The sequence below is a fragment of the Musca autumnalis genome, unplaced genomic scaffold (genome assembly GCF_047663935.1).
Source record: "Musca autumnalis isolate F117 unplaced genomic scaffold, ASM4766393v1 scaffold_1, whole genome shotgun sequence".
Taxonomy (NCBI): domain Eukaryota; kingdom Metazoa; phylum Arthropoda; class Insecta; order Diptera; family Muscidae; genus Musca; species Musca autumnalis.
This window is the reverse complement of record NW_027411644.1, coordinates 187,489,993-187,515,233: the sequence shown is the minus strand read 5'-3', so window position 1 is coordinate 187,515,233 and position 25,241 is coordinate 187,489,993. Positions and strand designations below refer to the sequence as shown.

At 37.0% G+C, this 25,241-nt stretch overlaps 1 protein-coding gene across 1 annotated transcript in view; it reads right to left on the bottom strand.

The window, feature by feature from the left end:
• The window catches only part of LOC141390995 (homeotic protein labial-like), an 84,465-nt gene extending 60,341 nt beyond the window's left edge, over positions 1-24,124 (bottom strand). The window contains exon 1 of the mRNA XM_073963912.1: positions 22,172-24,124. Coding sequence (XP_073820013.1) covers positions 22,172-23,522 — 1,351 coding nt within the window. The 5' untranslated portion in view covers positions 23,523-24,124. The remainder of the gene's footprint in view (positions 1-22,171) is intronic.
• Positions 24,125-25,241: the final 1,117 nt, after the last annotated feature.

Below are 25,241 nucleotides of genomic sequence, written 5' to 3'. Positions count from 1 at the left end.
CATTTCGCTTGGAACAGACCATCTCCAAATAATCGTCTCCATTAGCAGACCGCCGGATTTCATCACTTCTGAACGCCGCACTTTCAGAGAGTTCACTAATCACGATTTACATGGTCAATGAGAACGCCCCTACCATAATTATAGGAGACTGTCACAGTTCGCCAGACATAATCATCGTGTCACCTGGTCTGACATGGCAACCCGTCATTTCGCTTGGATCAGACCATCTCCCCATAATCGTCTCCATTAGCAGACCGCCGGATTTCATTACTTCTGAACGCCGCACTTTCAGAGAGTTCACTAATCACGATTTACATGGTCAATGAGAACGCCCCTACCATAATTATAGGAGACTGTCACAGTTCGCCAGACATAAACATCGTGTCACCTGGTCTGACATGGCAACCCGTCATTTCGCTTGGATCAGACCATCTCCCCATAATCGTCTCCATTAGCAGACCGCCGGATTTCATCACTTCTGAACGCCGCACTTTCAGAGAGTTCACTAATCACCGCTTCAGAAATCTACCCAAACTCTCTTATGTTCGGATAGCGGAAAGGACGTTCGGGGACATCATTACTGGTGCAGCTGTTTGATGCCTGCTGGTCGAATACCCGAAGTGAGACAAAACTTCCAATCAGGGATTAGCAAATGGGTGTGATGAGATTCGTCGAGCCAACCCCAGTGACCCTGGAGTCAGGGAGCTGACACTGGAAGTTAAGGGGTAGGATGGTGAGCATAAGCGGAACAAGTGCTTAAATCATCTGAAGAGTTGCAACATTGGAGCCGGTTAAAGTAAATTGTGGGCAACGGCTAAGTCACTCTCGAAACCTGGAAAGAAGGCAGATAGACCTCTGTCACGTTTGGCGGCTTTATATTGAATGACCCGAAGAGGTGCTCAAGTTATTTCAATCGACAGTTTATCGATCACCCCCACTCTCATTGTTCGCGATGTCGGGAAAATTGGCAGGATGGCCCCGCTACTGAAGCCAGGCAAGGATGTCAGCAAAAGTACAAGCCGATTTCGCTGTTGTCGCCCGCAGCAAAGACCCTTGAGGCCTTAGACCTCCTCAGCATCAGAATTACCAGTCCAGTTACCAATCATCAGTACGACAACAGCGCTGCACGCCATCTCTACACATATTTGTCGAGGACTCAACCAGGATAAGCAGTGTGATAGATCAGTAATGGTTGCGATTGACTTATCAAAAGCCTTTGATACTGTCAGTTACTCCACGCTGTTTGAGGATTTTGAGCAGAAAACCCTCTGGCCAAGCTTGAAATGTTGGATAATCAATTATATGTGTGGACGCCAGACGAACGTGGAACTCAGGAACAATAAGTCCAAACCCCGTAGAGTAAAACAGGGAGTTTCCCAAGGTGCGGTGATATCTCCGGAACTGTCCTCCTCTCCTGTATTCCGCCTCCTCCACACGGCTTCTAGATCGTAACGTATGAGGATGATTGCACGATCCTGATGTCAGGTACCTTTCCTGATTACATTTATGAAAGACTGAACTCATATTTAACATCTTTTTCCACGCGAGGAATATCCAGATATCCGCCACTAAATCTACGGCCACTCTATTTACCACAATGACGGCGCAGGTGAGAAGAGTGTTGAATGTCGCAGAATTCCGACCACAAACTACCCCACATATTTTAAGAGTCACATTCGACAGCACGTTATCATTGTCCGCGCATGCCGCAGCTATCTGCGACAAACTGAAATGTAGGAACAAGGTCCTCAAGTCCCTAGCCGGCAACACTTGGGGTGCAGACAAAGAAACCTTGTTGACCACATATAACGCGATAGGAACGTCTGTGGTAAGTTATGTGGCGCAAGTTTGGTACGCGAGTGTAAGTGATACGCAATGGAAAAATATTCAAACTTGCGGAAAATGCAGAGTGACGCCCTGATCGTGCCTCCACATATCTTCACTGGACCATCTACATGAGGAGACAAAGATTATTCTAGTACAGCAACACAATGAAATGCTTTCGTTGCAGTACTTGCTCGGGTGTTACTGTGAGAGTCATCCCAATCACCATCTGGTGGTTAGGCCCGACAAACTCGGGCACATCAAGAAAGATCTTCACGTTCAAAGAAGGAGGTCCAACGATACATGAGAGAATCCCTAGATCAACAAGCATATCAAGCAAACTGGAATAGAATTCACACGGACAGATGCTAAGGCCATAAGCAACTACAGGGAGAATACAGTCCTCGGAGTACATCCCCCATCTATCGAAGTTGAGAAGAGTCCGCTGCCACGACAAACCAGAGTAGTTTTGGCTCAACTACGCTCGGGATATTGCAGTCGCTCTGAATTCTTATAGAGCAAGGTTCGATGGCACCATGAAAAACATCTGCCCAGCATACGGTATGGGCCCGCACAACACACTGCACCTTTTCAACTCATCTAACCCCAGTGGATCTGTTGTTACATCCCTTCAAAGCAGCCAGATTCCTGGACATGGAGATAGGCCCAAAGCCAAATTGAGCAGAAGAACGAACGAACAAACATACAATAATAAACACTGTTACAATAACAACAAAAGAAGAGAAAAATCCGGTTTCATTACCTGTACCAAACACAACTGAGGTCATTAAACAAATTTTTAAAATACAATAGTAACAACAAGGTAGCATTTAGTTTCAAGTGACAAATTCCCATTAGAAACCATTAGTTATATTGACTAGTTTGCAATTTGCGGAATATGTTAATTTATATTCCTACAAATACACATTTTTTGCTTATGGCATCTCTGACAAAGTTATGTTCACAAATCAAAATATCTACTTTTTTTGAAAAATGTTCACTCGTGCATTTTACTTGATATGCAAATATTTTTGGTTAGGTGACATACCCTCAGTTGGATGTCTTTTGATGGTTTTGCCAGAAATATCTTGTATGTCAATCAAAAAATGTTTTAGACATTTTAGAGCCCAACACTCTGCTGTTGCTTCTTCACCGTTCCCTGGTCACAAAATCATTTAACATCATCTTCATCATTGACATTGTGCCTTGTGGCACTTTTGTTAGCATCCCGAACATCATCAACAAAGAAGGCATATGACAGCATTTTGAAAATAAAACAAAAATTTTGTGACAAACGTAAAGGCAATTTTCAATCATAATTTTGTTGGTGTTGTTGTTGGTAGTAAAGGCTTGAATATGTGACGATTATACTAAAGACGCCAGTGATGTTCAGCTTTTAGATAATTAAATAATTAGCTAAACTGGTATTTAAATATAAAATTTGGAATGAGAAGTTATCGCAGCGGTTTAGTGTATAGTTGATGTTTGTTGTTGCTATTGATAATTATATAGTTTGGAAAGTGATTTTAATAATTTTTTTAAAATATTATAATTTTTATTAATTTGATTAGGGTTATCTTAGGTCTCCTAAAGAATTGGCTGAGTGGTTTGAAAAGTAAAGAAGAATTTGTTGTGTGGGCACCCAGAACATTTATTTCAATATGGTCATTAGGGTTATGACTTAGGGTTATGATTTACAACCTCATATCCCTGTATCATAGCGTGATTAGTTTCTACATAAAATTGCATAAAATCTTAATTATAAGATGATTCGGTGAAAAAAGCCTCACGCATTCTCATTTTAAAATTTGAATTTTTGAGAATTATGGGCAATTTTTTGAAGTCACTTTAAGCAGATATATAATTCAAAATAAACATTAGAGCCACATGAGATAACCAAAGTGATATAAAATTTATTTTTCATTCATTTTCTTTAATTCTGAGAATCATAGATATAATTTGAAAAAAAAATCAAAATTTTTTCAAAGTGGTTTGTGCATGATATTTTTCAATATTTGAATGGAATAAACGTTATTGTCATTTAGTAGTGGGCTCAAGTTCAATCATTCTTGCAATCGGAAATAATTTTGTAGAATATTTATACCCTACACCACAATGTGGAAAGGGTATTATAAGTTTGTTTTTCGAAAAATGCATGTAACACCGCGAAATATTTGTCGTGGACCCACCATGTGGTATACCAAAATGCATATCTCGCCGAGATAAAGCGATTTTAAGATGTGTGTCCGTCTGTCCGTCCATTAAAAAATTGTAGGCACGTCAAAGGCGTGTTCAGACCAGAATAGATACCTATTGTTATTGATGATGATGGTGAAATATTTAGCCGGTGAAATGGACCAGAAACATAATTTTAACCTATTTTGTAGCGGCTTTGTAGGTCACAATAATGGTCCGATACCCTCGAAATTTTAAATAAGGTAAGGGTATATGACAAAGAAGAAGCTTGGAAATTGAGATGATGATCTGATAATATTTAGAGGGTTAAATGGACCACAAATTTTGTGTGACAATTTTGAACATTTTTAATATACAGCCTAAATCATTATTTCTGGAAGACACATTTCGCCCACGCGAATTATATTTGGAAGGTGATCTCTTGACCTTTCCATTGATGGCAATTATGTCGATAGATAACAGGGCTGCAGCCTAATATATACATTTATTTATTTGTAGTGTAATCATAAAGACGCTAGAGGTCGCAATAGCTCAATAGTCAGGAAATTTTGCACGTGGTAAGAGTTTAGGTCGAAGAAGATGCCTACAATTTTGGAAGATGATCTGATATTATTTAGCGCGTAAAATTAACCATTACTTTTGTATGAAAGATATACAAATTTAATTTTGGTCCATATTTTAATTCTCGAAGGGCATACGAGACGCCATTTGAATTTTTTTTTTTTTGGAAAGTTTGACAGTTTTTATCCTATGCGTACTTAGGACAGTTTGACATGCAAACATGTGTTGGGTTGCTTCCAGTGACTTGATTGAGACACCTCCAATACATGGTTTTTGAGCGCTTTTACAGCATATTCTGGCGACGAAAATCGTTGACCACACCTTTTTCTTGATGTGCTGCAATCAAATAAAGTCATTGGATCCCCAGTCAGGGCGGTACGGCACATGACCCATCAATTCCACGTTTTGTCCGGTCAAACAGGCGCTTGTTTGAATCGATGTGTCAGAGCTCGCATAGTCATGATGCAGAACGATTCAATTTCTCTTGATCGTTTTTCGAATTTCTCAGGAGACTTTAGCAAACAAATTGTAGTGTAACACTCAGAATTAGCGGTCCTACATATCTCAAGCCGTATAGTCGCCACAGAAACAGGGGAAGCCGACCCTTTGCTTAGAAGGTCTTCTTTCATGAACAACTTTCGTTGGATTGGGCTCGCTTCCGGAGACCCATATGGTCGATTCCTGTTTTGTTTTGGACTCCTATACACAGATCCAATATTCGTCGTCTGTTACGTTCTTATAAATGTCGTTTGAAGCACCGCAATCGTTTTTATACACAATGTTTTGCACAAATCCACAAGAGCCTTTTTTGAGCGATTCACCAATTTTGCTGGAAAAATCCATTTTTGTGGCCAGGTTCATGCAATATTAAATCTATGTTTGTGGAAGAAATGTCCAGGGATGCCTCTATCTCACGGTATATAACATGGCGATCTTGCATTATCCGTTCACGCACGGCTTAAATTTTTTCTGGCACAACGGCCGATTTCCGGCGACCCTCACGACCTTCGTTTTTTTTTTGCGAGTGTCGGCCACGATTGAATTCATAGTGATATAGGATGACCCTTTATCAACATACACAGATTTTATTTGATCGATGCACTCTTGCCGTAATTATCCATGTTCACAAATAAATTCCATTTTTTGCAAAGTGACTTTTTCAAGCCACTGTAAACTAGCTCTTTGGGGAACCTGTAACCCCTATAGGGCGCGTCCCTGGGAGGCGGATAGGAGAATGCTTCCAGGATATAGGTGGTAGGACGGAAGTCAAATACGTCCCGCGGACCAACAGGTTGCTGCGTCTGTCTTTAAGTAAAGCGGCAGCAAACAGCGTCTGAACTCCATGGGGAGCGGCTGAAAACTAGATGGAAAACTGTAAACCCTTCAGAAGGCAACGGAAAACCACTGAAGTAATCTCCTTTGAAAATCATACAATATGAACAACACAAGCCAAAACACACGGCCCTCAGTCTCCGGCCAAACGAGGGTGCTAAGAATCCCCGGAGGTAAAAACAAGCAAAAGCTAAACATTGGAACTTGGAATGTCCGAAGTTAATTAATGAAATGAATAGGCTTAAGATTGATATATTAGGTGTCAGTGAAACTTGGTGGGCAGAATGCGGCTATTTTGAATCCCAAAATGTTGTAGTATACCACTCAGGAAATATGGAAGGGATACACAGGAAGGGTGTAGGCATTATCGTCAAAAAAGACATTGCAGACTGTGTGATTGGTTCTGTCCCAATGTCTGAAAGGACTATGATGATTAAAATTTGAGGAAAGCCCCTGAATTTAAATATTATCCAGGTATATGCCCCTACATGTGATGGAAGTAACGACGAGGTTGAACATTTCTGTGAAGAAATAAGTCAGTTATTAAACATGACGAAAGTAGCCCACATATGAAAAAAGAGCTACTGACGCTTCCCCTGATGCAAATTACGATAATGTGTCTGCTAGATAACGGGCCTACTCCCTAATATATAGTGGGTGTTCTGTAGAGAACCACAGTTTCCTCCCATGCTATAAATTGTCTCTGTCATGGCAGAGAAATTCCCGTTTCTGGCATTATTGCAAATTACGTGGAGGCTCAGCGTATTAATTGTCCAATTGGATTTTTATACATATGTATATTGCAGCGTGGGGTCGCTTAGCCACTTTTTGCAAAATATACTCGGTGTATCTGTCGTTAATGTTTTTTTTTAATTATTTTTTTTTTAATATTTTGGTGAAGGCGAAGACACCTACAGCCTCCTGACGTATAATTGAATATGAAGTTTTCCGGCCAGGCAACATACCCCTCAGTAATGTTGGCGACATTTCCTGAGTATTTCAGCCATGAACAACTTCTTTACAAGTGGAGTCTTAGGACACGGTAGAATCCACAAAGTTATTTCTTACAATAAATTTATTTGTTAAATAAAGGAATTTTGATGTGCTAGTAGATAATTGCAGGGGTAGTGGTGTAGGGTATCACATGGTCGGCCCCGTCCGACTATAGCATTTGCTTACTTGTTTTTTATTTCATAATTGTTTTCAAAACAAAATTAAATCGATTTGTGCGTGAACTTTCAATGGAATAAACTTTATTTTAGTGATTAATAGGCAAATGTTCATTCATCTCTGCTACAGGAAATCATTTTTGAGAAAAAAAATGGCTAAAATCATCACCATTAGGGCATACCGTGAACCCCATGTTTGTCTTGACTCCAATCCATTTTGTTAATAAATATTTGTAATGTATTCATTCCAATAATGTTCTGCATAAAGTATTTCCCGGCGGATATTTGTCAAATCAAATTATAACAATTAAAAGAGAAGCAACACTTGAAGGCTACAAAAACAAATATTGACACATGTTTACTTATTTTTTTGTTCAGTATAAAACATTAAACCAAGAAAAAAACGATGAATGTATGGTGGGATTGCTGGGTGATAAGAATAAAATCTACTTGACGCCAATGGTATTAGAGTGGACAATTTAATGTGAAGTTTTTCAAAAAAGAAAAACTAAAAGAATTTCTAGCCCAAATTTCCTATCACATTTTGACCATTGGACCTTATCGCTGGCAACAGTCCCCAACAAAAAATTGTATTTGTTGGGGAATCATAATGACCACAAGCAAAAAGTGGCCGTTAAACATAAAATATGTTCGTAACTTTTTTTGTTAGAATTGTATATTTCTCTGTTTTTGTTTTAATCAAACAAAATTTACAGACACAACTCAATGACGCAATGATGTCTTGTTGTTGATATATATCAATGTGATTAAGGTATTATATTAATAACATTATTGATTTCATTTGTACTTATTACTGCTAATAATAATTGTTAATTAATTGTTTCTCTGAGTTGTCGTCCAAGAAAATAAAATATTACTTCAATTAATTGAACAAATGTCTTATCACGAGAGTTAATCCAACGTTCATTGACTCCCTAAATTGGTTTTTTGTACATTTTTGAAATGACATTTTGATATATTACAAAGGTTAATGCAGCCTCTCCTTTTAGGAGGAAGAGACAATATTATTTTTTTTGTTTTGTTTTTAATTTATTTATTTTTGCAGAAAAATTTAAAAATTTTACACACAATAGAACTTAATGAGACAATGTAATAGCATCTGTTGTCAAAATATTGTCAACCGAATTTGTAACTTGGTCTGCTTCAAAATTTTCTTTCTTATGACAATTTTTTCTTTCTGCAATTCGCATTTCATGCCGGCCGGCAGCAGTGTACTTTTTTGCACAGATAATTTTGTCAATCCTCCTCCTTCCATGCAGTCAAAGTTGTCACTTATTAAGTAGCAGTTGGAATAGCAACAGTACTGCCAATTGCCGGCGTATGTTGGCATTTTTTGCCACTGAATTGTCACTCTAAAAATAACTCCAAATGAACAAAAATGCTTCTTGTTTGGTTATTACCGGAATTGTGATATAAATCTTAAATATTGGAAAAAAATTGTGTGTGTGCATATTTTTAGATAACACTTGCCAACGAAATTTGGCAAACATTTCAATTTGATTTTGACATTTGTAAATTATTATTTAATTCAAGAATGTCATAGACAACACTCATGCTAGATCTATGACATTCCTCTTGTTGTGGGTTTTCATTCACTACTGGGACAACAGTACAAATTCCATTTGCATATCGATAAAAATTCACTTGATTTTTTATTTCACTGTTTGATATGTATTGCCAAAGGGGAAGGGAGAGAGAGAGAGAGAGAGTAGGAAAAGGAACCAGATAACTAAGGGGCTTGTTGTCATTTTTTGTTATTGCTAATCATATTTCCTACCATTGGTTCCAATTTTAATTAATTACCAGATATAGTTTATTAACTGCAGAACTCATTCACTTACTCCAAAACCAAAACGAACACATTCACACTACTTGCTGCCTTTACTTGATCTCCGTGACGCCAGATATCAGTTGAATTTTGTTCGATGTTGATTGAGTCAGTAGTGAGTAAGCACAGAATTAAGGCGAAACTGAACAGTGGTTGAAGTACATTTTTAAATCATAATTTCAGATTAGTACTGAATTATGCCCTGCACAAATTCGGATCTGTTAGTCATTATGTAACCCATTACAAACAAATATAATATATTACTCCTTACTAAGCTATGAGTACGGTGGCACAGAGCGTATGTGTCCGACTACAAATCCGAGGGATGTGTGTTCAACGGTCACCGTCGCCCGGGTACTTTTTGTTAAAAAAAAAGGACAGCTGGTTGTGAACATGTAAGCATTTAAACAACCCTTAATGTTCGTACGCGTGGCCTAGTGTGTTCGGCTACAAATCAGAAGTTCGCATTATCAAATCCAGCAGGGAGCGAAATAAAATAAAAATATGAAGTGGGTTGAAATTAAAAAACAAATTCCACCCCAAATGTTCTAAAAATAGAAAATATAGTTTTTTAGATGATTTTTGAAGTGGTCGTAAAATAACTAATTATTCAATGTGACATGCCCTTGTTAAAATAATGAGTTAGTAGGGGGTTTTGTAAGTACCCAGCAAACCAAATGTCCGATGTCCGACACATCGGAACAATTTCGGAAGCAAAATCGCTCAGATTTCGTTCCGATTTCAAAACGATTTTTCGTAGGGGAATTCGCTCAGAATTCGGATCGATATGTTGGAAACAAATTTCCCTTCGCATAACAACCACCTTTTGAATATACATATCTAACAAGCAACATTTTAGTTTGTTGTCGAAAATCAAAATGCTTGGTCTTAAAATTCGTATATAAAATTTTTAAATATAAATACAACATATAAAAATTCAACCTACACGCAGAGAAAAAATATTTTTCGCTTTTGTTGGAACAAAAATATATGTTTTGGTTCCAAAAATGTATTTGTTTTGTTCAAACATTGTAATCCAAATCCAAAAATACCATCTTTTGTTCCAAACATAGAAAACAAAAACAACTTTCGAATTTCCGCAATATTGTTAAAATCGTTAACAATACCGATTGTAGGAACTATCATAATCTAATTTTGTTTACAAAAAGTATTGTCAATACAGAAAACCAGCCCAGAAATTTTTGAATTGAGTGCATATACTTCTCATATACACTTTTCGCATAACTTGGATATAAATGTCGCGTATAATATTGCAATCATTGATGAACACAATACATGGTTTGCTGCATTGGCTGACAACAAAGGCAAACAAAAAGCCACAAGAACCCACCACAACATAAGGAATAATTAAACACCATAACAAACATGAAAAGGAAAGAAGAATGAAACAAAACAGAAACAAATAAAAACAAGAGTCTCACAAGTACATACACACAAAAACAAAGGTAAAGGCAGCATGTCATACAAACACACCACAACTCACCAAAATTGTTTTTTCAACACGGCATCGAATAGCGAGAGAAGAGAAACAAATTTTCGAAGAAAAGAGAGAAATATTGTTCAGTTGACACAAACTATTTTTGGATTTACAATACTACATGAGGAATCCAACAATATGTTAACAATACATATTTTGCTCTTGGAATATTGTTGGATCAAACATATTTTTTTCTCTGCGTGTAGTGCTGATAGACTCAACATATTCGTATACAAAGTTTACATTGTTCTACTATAACTATAAAATGATGACAACAATGAAAATCATTAGATGCGTTTGAAATTACAATCTTCCAATAAAAAAACATAACAAAGAAAATTGATCAATGAAAAAAGAGGCGTCAGAAAAAAATTTTTCCTTCGATATTCATACGACATTATTCCAAAATCGTTCAGAAATCTTTACGAAGATTCGAAGGGTACCTCAGATTTTCATACGACATTATTCCGAAATCGTTCAGAAATCTGTACAAAAATTCGCATTCCTAATTTCCCAAGGATTTTCTTCTGATTTCGTTCCGAATTGTGACCGAATCAATCCGAATCAATCCGATTTCGCTCCGACATTTTCCGAAATTATGTCAACCACTTCATACAACTTTCGTGAAGATATCGTTACGATTTCGTATCCGAAATCGGACGTATCGTCCGAATTTTGTTCCGATTTCCTAACGATGTCGGTACGATTGGTTTGCTGGGTAGTTACGACTACCAATGAGTGCTATAAAAAACCCTTATTTAGTAAGGATTTTTTTGCTGGGTGATAAAAAATTAAAACAACTGCAATTTTTTGTTATATAATAATGGTCTCTATTAACCAAAAAACTCCAGTTCGGTAAGGGCGTTGTTCTGAAAAGAATTAGTTCTAAGGAACTATTCTATAAAAGGAACGATAGAAGAAGAAGAACGAGTATAGAATGGGTTGCTATTGAACGATTCAACTGAAAGCAACTATGGAACTAAATGAACGACCTATGTAGTTCATTTAGTGGAACGGAAGGAAAATGATCGAACCGCAAATGGAACGAGATTGTCAAACTCTAAAACTATTACAATCTCGCTCACAGAGAGCGATCTTTTTTCTAGAACTGCATCGCCCAAGATATTTACATCAATGTTTTATTATATATAGGTGAAGAAAACAACAACTATAACCCAGTGGGAAAATGGAAGCAATGGTAAACCAGAAGGTAATGCAGAAACACTATATTTTATTGATTCCATAATACATAATTGTTAACACGGAACATGTCCTAGGAAAATAGTGCATTCGTTTCTTGAGCCCAGAAGAAATGAATGTGTAATCTATAAATTGGCTGTGTACTGATTCCATTACCACTTTATTTGGGAATATAGTGGGTAATCAATGTGCATTTTTTTGTTTATTTCCATTCCTTTCTCTATTATAAAGGTAATACATTCCCCATAGGGCTGTAAGTGAGAGAGAGAGAGAGAGAAGCAGATGCAAAAACAACTCAGTGGGCGCCCTCACTACACTGTCTTTGCAAAATGTCCTTCTCTGTTCTAGAAGTCCATATATTGAAGACCAGTTAAAGGTCTGCTCTAAATATAAGGCCTTTAAGAGGACTTCCAGAACATATTTTAGAGGTCTGCCATACATAGAAGAACTATCCATATAGGACCTTTTTAAGGACTTCTCTTCTTTTAGAGGTTTTCCACACATTAATGTTCTTTTTAGAGTTCCTCCATAGAAAGCCTTTTAGAGATTTTCTAGCTATAGAAGAACTTTTAATGATCTTCTAGCCGTAGAAGACCTTCTATAGGACTTAAATGAATAGAATACATATAGATATCTTCTATACAGAGAAATTCATGTATTGGCTTTATATGTATACATAGTAGAACCCGTACAGTTCTATTATTCATGTAGACCTCCTTTAGAAGGGCTTGCATTGGGCTTCTTCTATGGATAGAAAAAGGTCTAATATTTCACCTGAAGTTCATCTTCAATATATCCGAAATTCATATATGAAGTACTGTAATGCATCGTATGATATATATCAGAAATTTAGGTATCGAATCAAACCAATTTTTCTGAAGCCTTCTTTTCCACCGATCTATTATTTTCATTTAGGCTAAGTGTTGAAATATAGAGTTTTAGAGAAAAAGGGAGAATGAATTTATTTATAAGATTTAAGAGAAATATTGAGAAAATATTGGAGATTTTAGGTATTGAGAGAGAGAGAGAATTTGCATGTTTTATGGTGCGATATTTCATTCTCCCCACTGTAGAATCTAAAATTTAGACCCTTGGCAAGAAGAAGCAGACTTGTTCGATCGGTTTTGCAGAAAGTTGGCAGAGATTGGATCGTGTGCTCAATAGGGTTATGACTTTTTTACAACCTCATATCCCTGTATCATAGCGTGATGAGTTTTGCCATAAGATTACATAAAATATTAATTATAAGGTGATTCGATGAAAAAACCTCACGCACAAAATGATTTTAAATTTTGAATTTATCAAAATTATGGACAATTTTTTGAAGTCACTGAAAACAGATATATAATTGAAAATAACTTTAGAGCCACATGAGATAATTAAAATGACATAAAATTTGTTTCTCACTATTTTTCTTCAATTCTGAGAATCGTAAAAATGTCGTAAACGCTTTTATTAAAAATATAATTTTTTACACAAAAAACAAAAAAAAAAAAAAAATAAAATTTTTTCAAGGTGACTTTTTTGCTACTTTTTTAATATTTGAATGAAATAAACGTTATTATAGTTATTAGTAGGCTTACATTTATTCATTCGAGCAACAAAAAATAATTTTTTGAAAAAGAAATTTTTTTCATTTCATATATTTTTTCAAAAAATTATTTTTTTAAAATCGATTTGTGCGTGAACTTTTTTTATATTTCAATGGAATAAACGATAGCATAGTGATTAATAGGCAAAAGTTCATTCATCCCTGCTACAGGAAATCATTTTTAAGGAAAAATGTCAAAAAGTCATAACCCTAGTGCTCAACCATGATTCGAGAACGACATAATAAGTGCTCGAGTGTCTCTATTTCTTCTTCGTCTTCTCATTATATGCAATAGTCAGCAATATCATATCATACCCATTGGTCTTAGTCTGCACTGACCCGTGATTATGTTTTCAGGTTGGACTTCTTCATGGAAAGCAGAGATGTAGTTCTCTTTTGCTGGCTAGCTTAGTCCCTATGTCTTTGTTCCAGTCGAAGTGCAGTTACGATGATATATTATGATCACTGATTACCCACGGTGCCCGAGGTAGTCCCGGTCCTCATAGAATTGCAGCTTGTCGGAGCTACACCAAGAATTTCCCTCCTTCACTAGGAGAGCAATCTTGGCTGCCTGCACTACAAGATACAACGGGTGAAGGTAAAGCAGTACATTGAGGGCTCCTTGTGGAGTGCTTTTCGTGGCACCGGCGATTCGAATTGCCGCCACTCTTTGGACGTTGTTTAGCTTATGAAGATACGATTTCTTGCACAAAGCCTTCCACCATACTAGAGATCCAATAGGTAAGCATTGGGGGTACTATGATTGTAAAGATCCAATGGATGACGTGCGTTTTCAGTAGCCAACACTTGCAATGAAATTCATACATGAATCTAGGACAATTAGACCTCTCTTGCCACCACGTTAATTGGTGGTTCAGAATAATGCCAAGGTACTTGGCTTCTAAAGGGAGCTCTAGGGTGACTCCATCAAGCATTGTTGGTAGGGTGAATTGATTAGAGTTGGGCAATTGAACGACCTAGTTCACTGTCCTAGTTCAAAAACGTATGAGTAACATCATACAAACTAACGTGAAATAATGAGTATACGCATTTTGTTCAAAAAAGCGACCGGTGTCCATTGAACTAGATTGTGAACTAGGTAGTTCAATATAGTTCAATTTGCACAACTCTAGTATTGATTGACTTTCATCTTATTCGTAAACAGTAGCAGCCCTGTCTCTGATGGGTTCACTACAAGACCATTATTGTGTGCCCATCTCGATAGTTTGACCAGAGCTCCCTGCATGAGTTCAGCGACAGTGTTGTGGGAACTTCTCGTTGATCATTACGACCACTTCGTCAGCATTTGCGATCGTTTTTTCGTAGTTTTTCAAATTCCATAAGTATTTTGTTTATCACCAAAAGCCACAGTAGTGGCGATAGAATGCCACCATGTGTGCCCCTGGTGACAGATTTCTGAAAGGATCTCTCACCGCTGTTTGATTTGATTAGCCTGCTGCTGAGCATTCCGTTACTCCATTTGATCAGTGTAGAGGAAACACCTAAGTTAGAGTGTGCATTACGGATGGATTCAAGCTTATCGTTATTAAAGGCCCTTCTATGTCAAGAAAGGTTGGTAAGGTGAAGTTTCAGACTTCCATATTCCTCTCGATAGAACCCACGATCTCACTCAGTTTGGTTTTCACCGATTTGACTTTGTTATAGGCATTCTCGGCCTTTCTAAAGACCTACTCTCAGGAATAAAACGTCTGTTAAAATTATCCATTACAAATCCACTGTGTTTGTTCATTCAACTGGATTCATTGCCAGTCTTACTGGCTTTCCTTAACGATGCAGTTGCTTCTGCAAAAACTTACTTGGTTGTAATAATTATACACGCATGCCAATACATATTCAATGCTACCATTTGCGATCTTGATAACTGATTATTTCAAAACTCTTTTTTTCTTCTTCTCCTCTTAAATTCAAAACTTGCTGCTCGTCGTTCCAACTACAACTACAGCTTGAGAATTACAATGAAAAACAAACATTCTATAGCTTCTTTTCATCATTTGTATCCAAATGGGGGATGACATGACAGATGAAGCGTACAAGCATGTGCACAGTCAGACACCAACCAAAAAGACAGGAGGGCTATGGTAAATGAAATTGAAAATAGCTCAGTTCTTCAGTGTTCAAAATCACAGTCCACTGGAAGAATGACAAATTCAATGCATCCTAAAGAGCTGTCAGGATACTAATATTTTATTGTTTTGATGGTTTAAGAAAATAAAACTTTTCTTCACTTTTTCAGGGGACTTCGTCATTTAAATAAATAAATTTTTACAGCTAGCGCTGTCGTTCCTTTTGGTTTCTCTGTGTCTAACTTGTGTTCTCACATTCTAACTAGAGTTGTGTTGTTCGCGAACGAACTAGTTCAATTGAACGACTCACCTCAAAGAACTACTGAACTAGATCACTCGAAGTCGTTCTTTATAGTTCAGTAGTTCAGTAAAAGAACGAAAGAAATGTCAGTTGTTTCAACCGGCGTTTGCACCATACAATTTGTCTTCAAACTCTGATTTACTAACACATACATACATTTGTCAGCTGTCCATAATTTTTTCACAGAATGTAGGGTTAACAAATTTTTTACATTTTTGTAAAACAAGTGAGATAATAATTGAAATTTGTTGAAAACAAAAGAACATGAGCAAAAACAAAATATGTTTTTGCAGTCGTCTAGACGCCTACATCACACAGGCAAGGTTTTTGACAATTAATACATGTACTCAACTATCCTGTCATGTGTAAACGCAGGGTGTAACAATTACATTTTGCTAGTTTTTCTCAATCGAAGAGTGCAAATTTGTTCTTGAAAGTAATATGTCTGAAAACAGAAAATATAGTGGAATTTGGATGCATTTTAAGGAAAATGAATTTAAAGAGCGACATGCAAGTATTGCCCACATCCTTGAGTACTGCTGGAGGGTACATTGGCAATTTAAGTATACACATGAAGACAAAGCATCATCATATTCCTTTGGTGGTGAAAAGGCAGTAACCGCCTCTTGAAACGGCAGCAAACACACAGGACTCTGAACTTGGAATCTGACGCGGTTGGAGTAGAATTGCCAAGTACAATCTCTCAACATCCGGAGACCGCCTCCCAAAGTGGTAGTAAAAGGTCATTATATCATACACATAGTTGATGAGCCAGAATTCAAAAAAAATAATAGAACTTGTGTCACACTGTCCTAAGACCAACGAGAAAACACTCCCCCAATTCATTATCAACAGTTTATGGGATCTTCGGTCAACTATATGCAACATTTTAGAGAGTTTTATTGCAAAGTGCTTGCTGAACGACGAACTGAACTAATGAACTTAAAGAACGAACTAGTTCAATCAAAAGACCTGAACTAAAAAGATCGATCAGCTAAACGAACTAGAAAGCACAACTCTAATTCTAACGCTATGTTAGGGACAACATAATTGTTAATAATGGAATATTTCACTTATAGTTTAAAAACGTTCCACTGTCATTGCAATAATTAGGCTTTTACGCATAATCTGTAAACGCTTGCCTCATGTCGCTGTATATCGTACGCACAAGTTTTGCTGTAACGCAACGTAGACGGACGGACAGACAGATTGGACATACTATCGAACGTTGAATATAAACACAGAAATGAACAAACAAGGCAATGTGAATGTTGTTCCTCCGTACGTACAACTGACAAGCTGGCTAACATTCAGCTTCAAGAGTAGTAACTTATTTCCACTTACTAACCATGTATACTTCTCGCCGCTTCCCATTCCGCTACCTCTGCTGTTCTTTTGTTGTGCTTTTTATTATTGTATTTGGCATTTCAATAATAATTTTTTCTGACAGCCAACTTGACTTCCAGATCAGTAAAAATTTTTAAATTGTTTATTTGTTTTGTTTGACTTGGCTTGTTTGACTCATGGAAATGGTTTAAAGAAAAAAAAAAATAATAATAAACGACGACAATGGCTAATTCCAATGTAAAAGATGAACAACAACAAATATTCAATACATATTGATGTTGTTGTTGCTGTTCTTTGGTTCTTTCATTCATTGACGATGGCGTCTGTTTGGTTGGTTAGCCCTGCTGGTTACTGGCTGGATGACAGTTGTCTCGGTTGTGCGGTTTGGTTAACCTCGAATGAATATTGAAATATCAGTAGGATGACATCTTTCTTTGTGATATGAGGAGAGTAATGTAGTAATGACACTTTTCAGTTACGACATGGCAAAAAGCGAAAAGAATGAAAGACATTGGCATTGTAGTAATACTGAAAACTGCAGCAGCAGGGTTATGAAAGACTCTTATGACTGACAGTAGAAACTTCTCCAGATGCATTCACATGATAAGCAAAAATAATTTTGTATTTTACCTTACATTTAGATAAGCTGGAATAAAAATTGTAGGTATGTATGTGTTGTGGAATTTTTAGAGAATGACACGAAATGATAGAAAGAAGTTACCTAATCGAATAATCGTTTAACCGAAAGTCGAATTGGGCATCCCTACATATATAGAAGAGAGTTATTAAGGCCTAGGTACACCAGGCTGGGTTTCTTGCTCCGATTCATTCCTGTTAAAAGAATAAAGAAGCTCGAGCCAATTTCGAACTACATAGGTCGCCCTTTTCTCTTTTGTTCTCTTATGAGAAATGAAGCGGGGCAAGAAAGCCAGCCGTTTATAAACCTCAGCCTTTACTGACTAGCAAGCAGTCTTTGTGAAGGGAATACTTTTGTAAACGGTGAAAAAAGATTTGAAAAAGACTTTATAGGTTAATATAAAATATATTGACTAATAGTACGTTTATATATAACCGGATTTAACAAACCCACTGGGTTTCAAATGTCAACTCCATTGCTCATATTTCAAATAAATCCTCATAAAGAAGGTTAACCCTGCAAGAAGCTATAATAAAAACATGGCCTAACATTTGAAAAAACTGAAGAAGATAGCCATAAAGAATCAAGAGACAACAAATTGATGTTGTGCAGAATGTTCACTATTTGATTGTTTTTATGACTCAAAGTGTCATCGATAAGTTGAACATTTGTTATATGCAAGATTTCAAAGCAAGACTATGCAAAATATGATATTGTCTAAAATCCAGGTAAGTTTGCAGAATTCCCCAAGAGTTCAATCAAATGGTGTGCAGTCCGGGTAATGTGTCAAGTGTTAGAACTGATGCTGGGAAAATTCCTTACTTACTTAGCTGGCCCATTACAGAACATTTGTTCTATAGGCCGAACTAAGAAAAGATCTCCAATTCTCTCTAGTATTTGTAGCTTCGCTTTCTTCGCCTTTTCATCTCATCATCCACTTGTTTGCGCCATCTATTCCTTGGCCTCCTAATTCTGCGTGCACCGCCAAGCGGTCCGTGTTTATACACCTTTTTAGCGGGGTCATCATCGTTCATTCTTATGATATGGCCTAGCCAAATTCCGGTTCAACCAATACTAATAACAAATGATGATATCGTAAGTGAACAATTGCATTTAACCACCAACTCAACTGCTTCTGTGCCAAAACCAAAGAAAATATATCCGCTGCCGGAATTTAGTAACCCGCCAGAAGAATGGGCAATTTTCATTGAGGATTTTATTTGTTCTACCCGGGAATTTCTCTATTCTCAACTGCAGAACCTAATGCGGCTATGCGATTCACTGAAGGACCGCGCTAAGGATATTGATATTATGATATTATATATTGATGAAATAATACATATGTATATTTGTTGGAAAACATTTTCGGTGGACCGGAGTTACCGATAAATAACCAAATTTCTAATATTAGAAAAATCAGGCAGTGGGGGTTAGGGTTCGATGGTAATATGGAGGGTTTGGTGATATTTTTTACAAGGTAATAAATGCAGTTTCTTTCTTACGTAACGCAAAAGGAGAATACCATCTGCCGGACTTGTCACTGTTAAGCGAACTCGTTATCAACTTACCACAAAGTCGGCAGATACAATGGGCTGTGGAATGTCTAACATTAGGTCTGTCTGGTTACCCTAAAATTTGTAACAATTGTTGCTGGAAGTCGCCTGTTAACACAAAAAGCCGATTCGAGAGAGAAATGTCGACAATTCTTTTACTGAGAGTTTTCAAATTCTTGCTGGACAAAATTCGTCTTGTAACCACTTGCAACTCTTCTTCTTCTTCCTGACAACAATCAATCATCTGTTTCGAATTATTCGGTGATTTATGTTTGTGAAAATTAAAAACAATTTTATTGTGGAAATAGCAAGCCTAAATGTATTGTTTTTTGGAGAACAAAGTTGCAAAGGTCATTTTCTTTTTTATTTTTAATAAAATACAACATTTCTGCTTGCTTTGGTTCCTTTAATGGCGGAAAAATTCAATTGTTTTGGCAAATCAGCTGATTGCTTGCTGATTTTTGCAGGGAGGTGTCTGTTTACTTTATACATTTTTCTTGCAAAAGAGAATAAAAACTCCTTACTCTCCGACAGACAGACCAGACAGACCTATTGAATGAACCAGCAACTGTTGCAGATTTTCTTGCATGTTTACCAGCAGTCCTGAATGTTGAAAACGTAGTCATTGATTCACTTCCTGTAACAGATTCGAAATTCCAAATTCACCAAATATCAGCTACATCCAATTCCTGCCCCATTTGTAGAGGAAGTTGCAAACAAGCAGATCTATGTAAAATGTTTTTGGATTCCGAGATGATTAAACGAATCGAAATGTGTTCAGTTGCCTCAAGATTGGGCATCTAATTTTATCGTGGTTTAAAAAGAAAAGATGTCCACAGTACAACGAGATGCATCATGTTCTACTTCACCCAGATAAGCCAAATAGAAGTGACAATTCCGAGATACGTAACTGTCATATTGGCAAAGACCAAGTAGTTCCAGGTATCTTACATAAGAAAGAGGTACGGAAAGTAGCGTTTGTGGATGACGAAGCGTATGCTATCATAATCGATAAACTTGGGCAAGATTTAAATGCTGGTCAAGTTACAATTCTCATCTTATGTTTATTCCCATATGACAGTTATCGTCTACGTCACGCATTTCTGACAGTTGATGATTACACACAGCAATCATATTCTGAAAACAAAATAGACTATTTTAAAAATCTGAAAATATATATTGCTGTTTCAAACATATATTTTGTGTCAGACACCATAATGACTCAAACTATATTTTTGCACCAATAATGTATATTGTTTAACATTATTAAAATACCCTATTTTGTTCGTAGAATATGATTGCTCCTACAATATATCTTCTCTCGGCGTTTGTTGGCTCATTTCAAAACGAGGATGGAACTTTATCCGTAATTGGTGAAGTTACAGAAATTCATAAAAGAGATGGATTTGAGCTGAGGAAAATTATGTCAACTCATCATGACCTTGGGTGAAATGTTGCATAAAAAGTGATTTTAAGAGCTATTGTTAAGACCTCGGAACATAAGAAGCCTAACATCCTTGCTTATGCCATTTCTGATAGCAGAATAAAGAACGGCCGAGGCAAAATCGAACTATATTGCCCTTTAGTCTTTCACCAGAAATAACATAAGCAAGAAAGCCAGCCGCTTCTGTACCGAGGCCTTTAGACGTAAGTTATCAACACATTGATTACGCATTTGAATCAATAATTTTGAATTTGTTGTAAAACCTCGCTATTAATATTTCGAATTTTGATCAACTTTCATTTCATATTCCCCTTTTTTGTGTCGAATGAAACCAACCATTCGTTTTTGACCACACTTTGATCTTTAAACTCCAAAAATTAAAATATGTACGAGTACCACGGTGCTCTTGAATCAAATTTAAATGGAAGGTGCTTACACCTGGGAAGTTTTTGCGGATTCTGAAACTACAATGTTCATAGATGAGCAAAATCAAAAAAAAAAAACACAAAAAAATCGCCGGAGCGCTTTTTAAATAAATCGCGATTTAAGTAGACATTTTTAGGGGTTGTTTAGGTTTTCACGATTTTGCTTAGAAACCGCAAGTCCTATCAAAATGGGACTTAAGAAAATGTTGTAGCTTTGAAAATTCTCTACAAGATTGACCATTACGGTGTTTTCGTAGGTTTTACCATTTTTGAGATATTGAAATTCAAATTGGGACAATGCACTGACTGTACGCCCCCTTATAAAAAAATGTCATGAAGGGTGCGGCTTAACTAACTTTTAATGAAAACCGCTTACACAGGCGAAGTTTTTGTGAATTCTGAAACAGCAATGTTCATAGATGAGAAAAATCCAAAAACAAGAAAAAAATAGCTGTAGGGATTTTTAAATAAATCGCGGTCAAAATTCAAATTTATAGGTGTTTTTAGGTTTTCACGATTTTGCTTGGAAACAGCAAGTCCAATCGAAATGGAGCTAAAGAAAATGTTGTAGCTGTGAAAATTCTCTAGAGGATTGACGTTTAAGAATTGTTCTCAGGCTGTACCATTTTTGAAATAAAGAAGCTCAGTTTACATTTTTAGGTTTTTTGTTAGGGTTTCGCGATTTTGCTTGAATACGGCAAGTCTTATCGGCATGGGACCTGAGAAAATCTTATACCTGTGAAAATTCTCTACAAGACTGGCTTATGCAATTTTTCCTAGGTTGTACCATTTTTTTAGATATATAAGTTTAAGTTGGGAAATTGCAGTCATGACATTGTTTTATAAGGAGACGATACAGAATTGAATTACATTTGAATTGTCCCAATTTCAACTTCTATATCTCACAAGTTGTAAAACCTACGAAAATATCATTAAGGTCAATCTTGTAGATAATTTTGATAGCTACAACATTTTCTCTATTCCCATTTTGATAGGACTTGCGGTTTCCAAGCAAAATCGCAAAAACCTAAACAACACCTAAAAATGTCAATTTGAATCTCGATTTATTTAAAAAGCGCTCCGGCGATTTTTTTTGTTTTTTGAATTTGATTCAAGAGCACCGTGTACATGTTATATATCCAGAAATTTGTTACACTTACCTTGTGGTTTGGGTACATTCCGTTTCACTTGCATCCATTTGTATTGGGGTACGCTTCCCGTTTGATTTGGAGATTTAGCTTGTCCCGCCGTCGAATTACCAGCTGAACCATTCGAAGATGCTGATGACGTGGCAGAAGATGATGACGACGATGAGGCGGAGGTATTTGTTGAGGCCGCTGAAGTTGTGGTTGTACCACCGGGTGATACCACATGTTGTGAACGTGAATTATTGCCAATGGAACCACAAGTTCCCCCAATACCACTATTTGGTGAAGAATGTTGCATTAGACCCGTTTGTTGATTTACCATGCCGCCACCTAATTGTCCCGGTACATTATGATGGGAGGCTGCTGTGGCGGAGGACATGTGTTGTCCCGCCATATTGTGTGAATGTAAATGGGCATGCATTTGATAAGAATCCATAGGTAAACCATTGGCATCTAATCCGTGATGACCATAACCGGTAGACGCCATACTATGTTGATGAGAATGCGGTGCGTGATGATGCCACAGTTGGGGAGAATGTTGTTGATTTTGCGCGGCTGATGTTTGTTGGGTATTCATATGCATTAGACCATCATCCAGACCATATTGGGAATGTAATACTGAGGCATATTTTTCTTCTTGGGCCATATAGTTGGCCTGAGGTTGGTGGGGGGAATTTTGATTATAAAGACAATCTAAATTAGTGTAGCTGAGACCATTTTCGGAGCTTATTATGGGTGGATCCGTGCTAACATTTTGTGTTGCCTGACCTCCGGTGGTATTGGCTGGTGTTATGGGAGAATTGGTACCGGCTGGTGGTACTGTGGCATAGTATGCATGTACCGAGTCGCTATCATAATAGACTGCTTCAGAGGGTGAATGTTGAGTGTTGGAGGGATGGGTGGGTGTGGCGGCCGATAAGGTATTGGAGGTTGTAATACCATATTCTGCAGCTGTGGGGCTAAAAAGATGAGAATGTGAATGGCTGGTATATAATGGCTGGCTGTGGTGACCAGCGGACGGTTGACTGGGTGGCGGTGTTAATTGGGCCGGTTGCGGTTGACCATGGTGATGATGTAATGGTGGAGTTTGTTGTGTTTGCTGTTGTTGCTGCTGTTGTTGTTGATAGTAATTGGGTGAGCTACCATCATAGGATACATAACCACTGTTCAGGGCATGTGGTTGTTGATGGTGCATCATGGCACCATGACCCATAACCGTGGTATTGGGAAAATAGGCATTCGTATAGCCATTGGCGGCGGCTGCAGCTACGGTTGTCATTTCGGGAGCCACTGCCCCAGCTGCATGATAAGTATTGCTGTGATGAGGATGATGATTGCCGTACATGCTGGTTACGTCCATCATGTTTGCTAACAACCAACGGGAGAAAGACTTAAGCTTTGGTATCAGCTTCTTTTCAAAATTTCAAAGACAATGATATTTTCAACGATCACACTTGTCAAGAATTTTGATTTGTATTGCTTTTGTTTTGATTTAAATCTTCTTTTGCAAAGAGGTTCTGTATTTTGATTGTATTTTTGTTTCACTGATTGATATTCGGAAATTTTTGTTTCACTTTATTCTTGGCACATGTTTTGATGCGTTTTAGTTTCAATTTGTATATTTTTTTATTCTTAGTTTTGTAACCAAAATATCCACAAGTTTTTAGTTACAAAAATTTTGATTGTAATTCCATTAAGAACAATGCCGTCGCTTTAAGCGAACATTTGTTTTTTAAATACTAAGATGCCGATCTTATTTCGTAAATAAATTTGCGTTCCATTAAAACGTTATTCCATCATTCCATACACGACGTAACGGAAAACATTAAAACCGTAGAATCATCCAAATTTCTAACGGAAAACTAATGATGAACGAATACGTTTTCTAAAATTTGACGTGCGCACATTAACAACTCAGGTTTGTCGTCCCGCGTGAGGGCAATTCACAACTGATTCATAATCATTGAAACGTAGCGATACCGAACGAAACACACTGAACAAACAAACGAATGTTGAAAACAAACAGCAAAACAAAACAATAACACATGCTATTTCATTCTTGCCTTATCGGCAAAAGACAGTAGAAACAACAACAACAACTAATACCCACCATTCTAATGCTTTGCCCCATACAAATTGTTGTTACTCGTTGGCATCATGGTGTGTTTGTGTTTATTTTTTTGTTTGCTAAGTACATAACTCCTCCCCTCGCTAAAGGATGAAAGAGAACAAAGTATGAACCCACAGTGGTCCTCTCCCTTTCACTCATTCACAGACGCCATTATTTCTACTTCATTTTATTGGACTTCGATAACATTGTACGGGTTTTTTTTGCGTACTACCTCTGCATAAATAACAAATTTTGGTTGATTTAACATTCCAGCCACTATGAGCCACTTACTACCGGTTTTTTGTCACAGTTCCATGACAGTGTTAATAGCGTTACCATGTAGTAGTGTTCCAATGAATGTGTTCGAGTTGTTTGTTATTTTCTGAAATGTTTTTGCTAAATCTTTTAATGCAGTAGCTTTAAGTTGCACCACGTATCGCTATGTGTTTTTTTGTTATAAAATGTGACAGATTATTTTAGCTTAAATACTAGGGGATTTTACAGAGGACAAGAGCAACTTATTGAATCCACACATCCTGAGAAATCAATGCGGTGTTATTGAAATGGATATTTTTTATCATAAAACAAATTATTTCATTGGCGGGACAAATAATTTATGATAATATTAAAAACAAAATGTAAACTAGAAAAATTAAGCAAGGATATGTTCGTATTCCTTTACCTCGTCAAGGATTATTGGTGGGAGGAATACCTATAATATATTATCTGATACAATGTTTAATATTAATTAGAGCTCGACATTTTCTACCCAGTTAGAGCTCGAAATATCATGGGCGTAGCCAGCTATGGGCAGGGAGGGGCAACTGCCCCCCCCCCCCCCTAGAGCCGTCAAAAAGTTTGAAAAATTATAAAAAAAACTGTTTTTTTAATTTAATAACGGCAAATGGACGACTAATATCTTTCGAATAAGCTATATTTTTTTAAAGCGGTTAACAAATGTTTGGGTTTTAG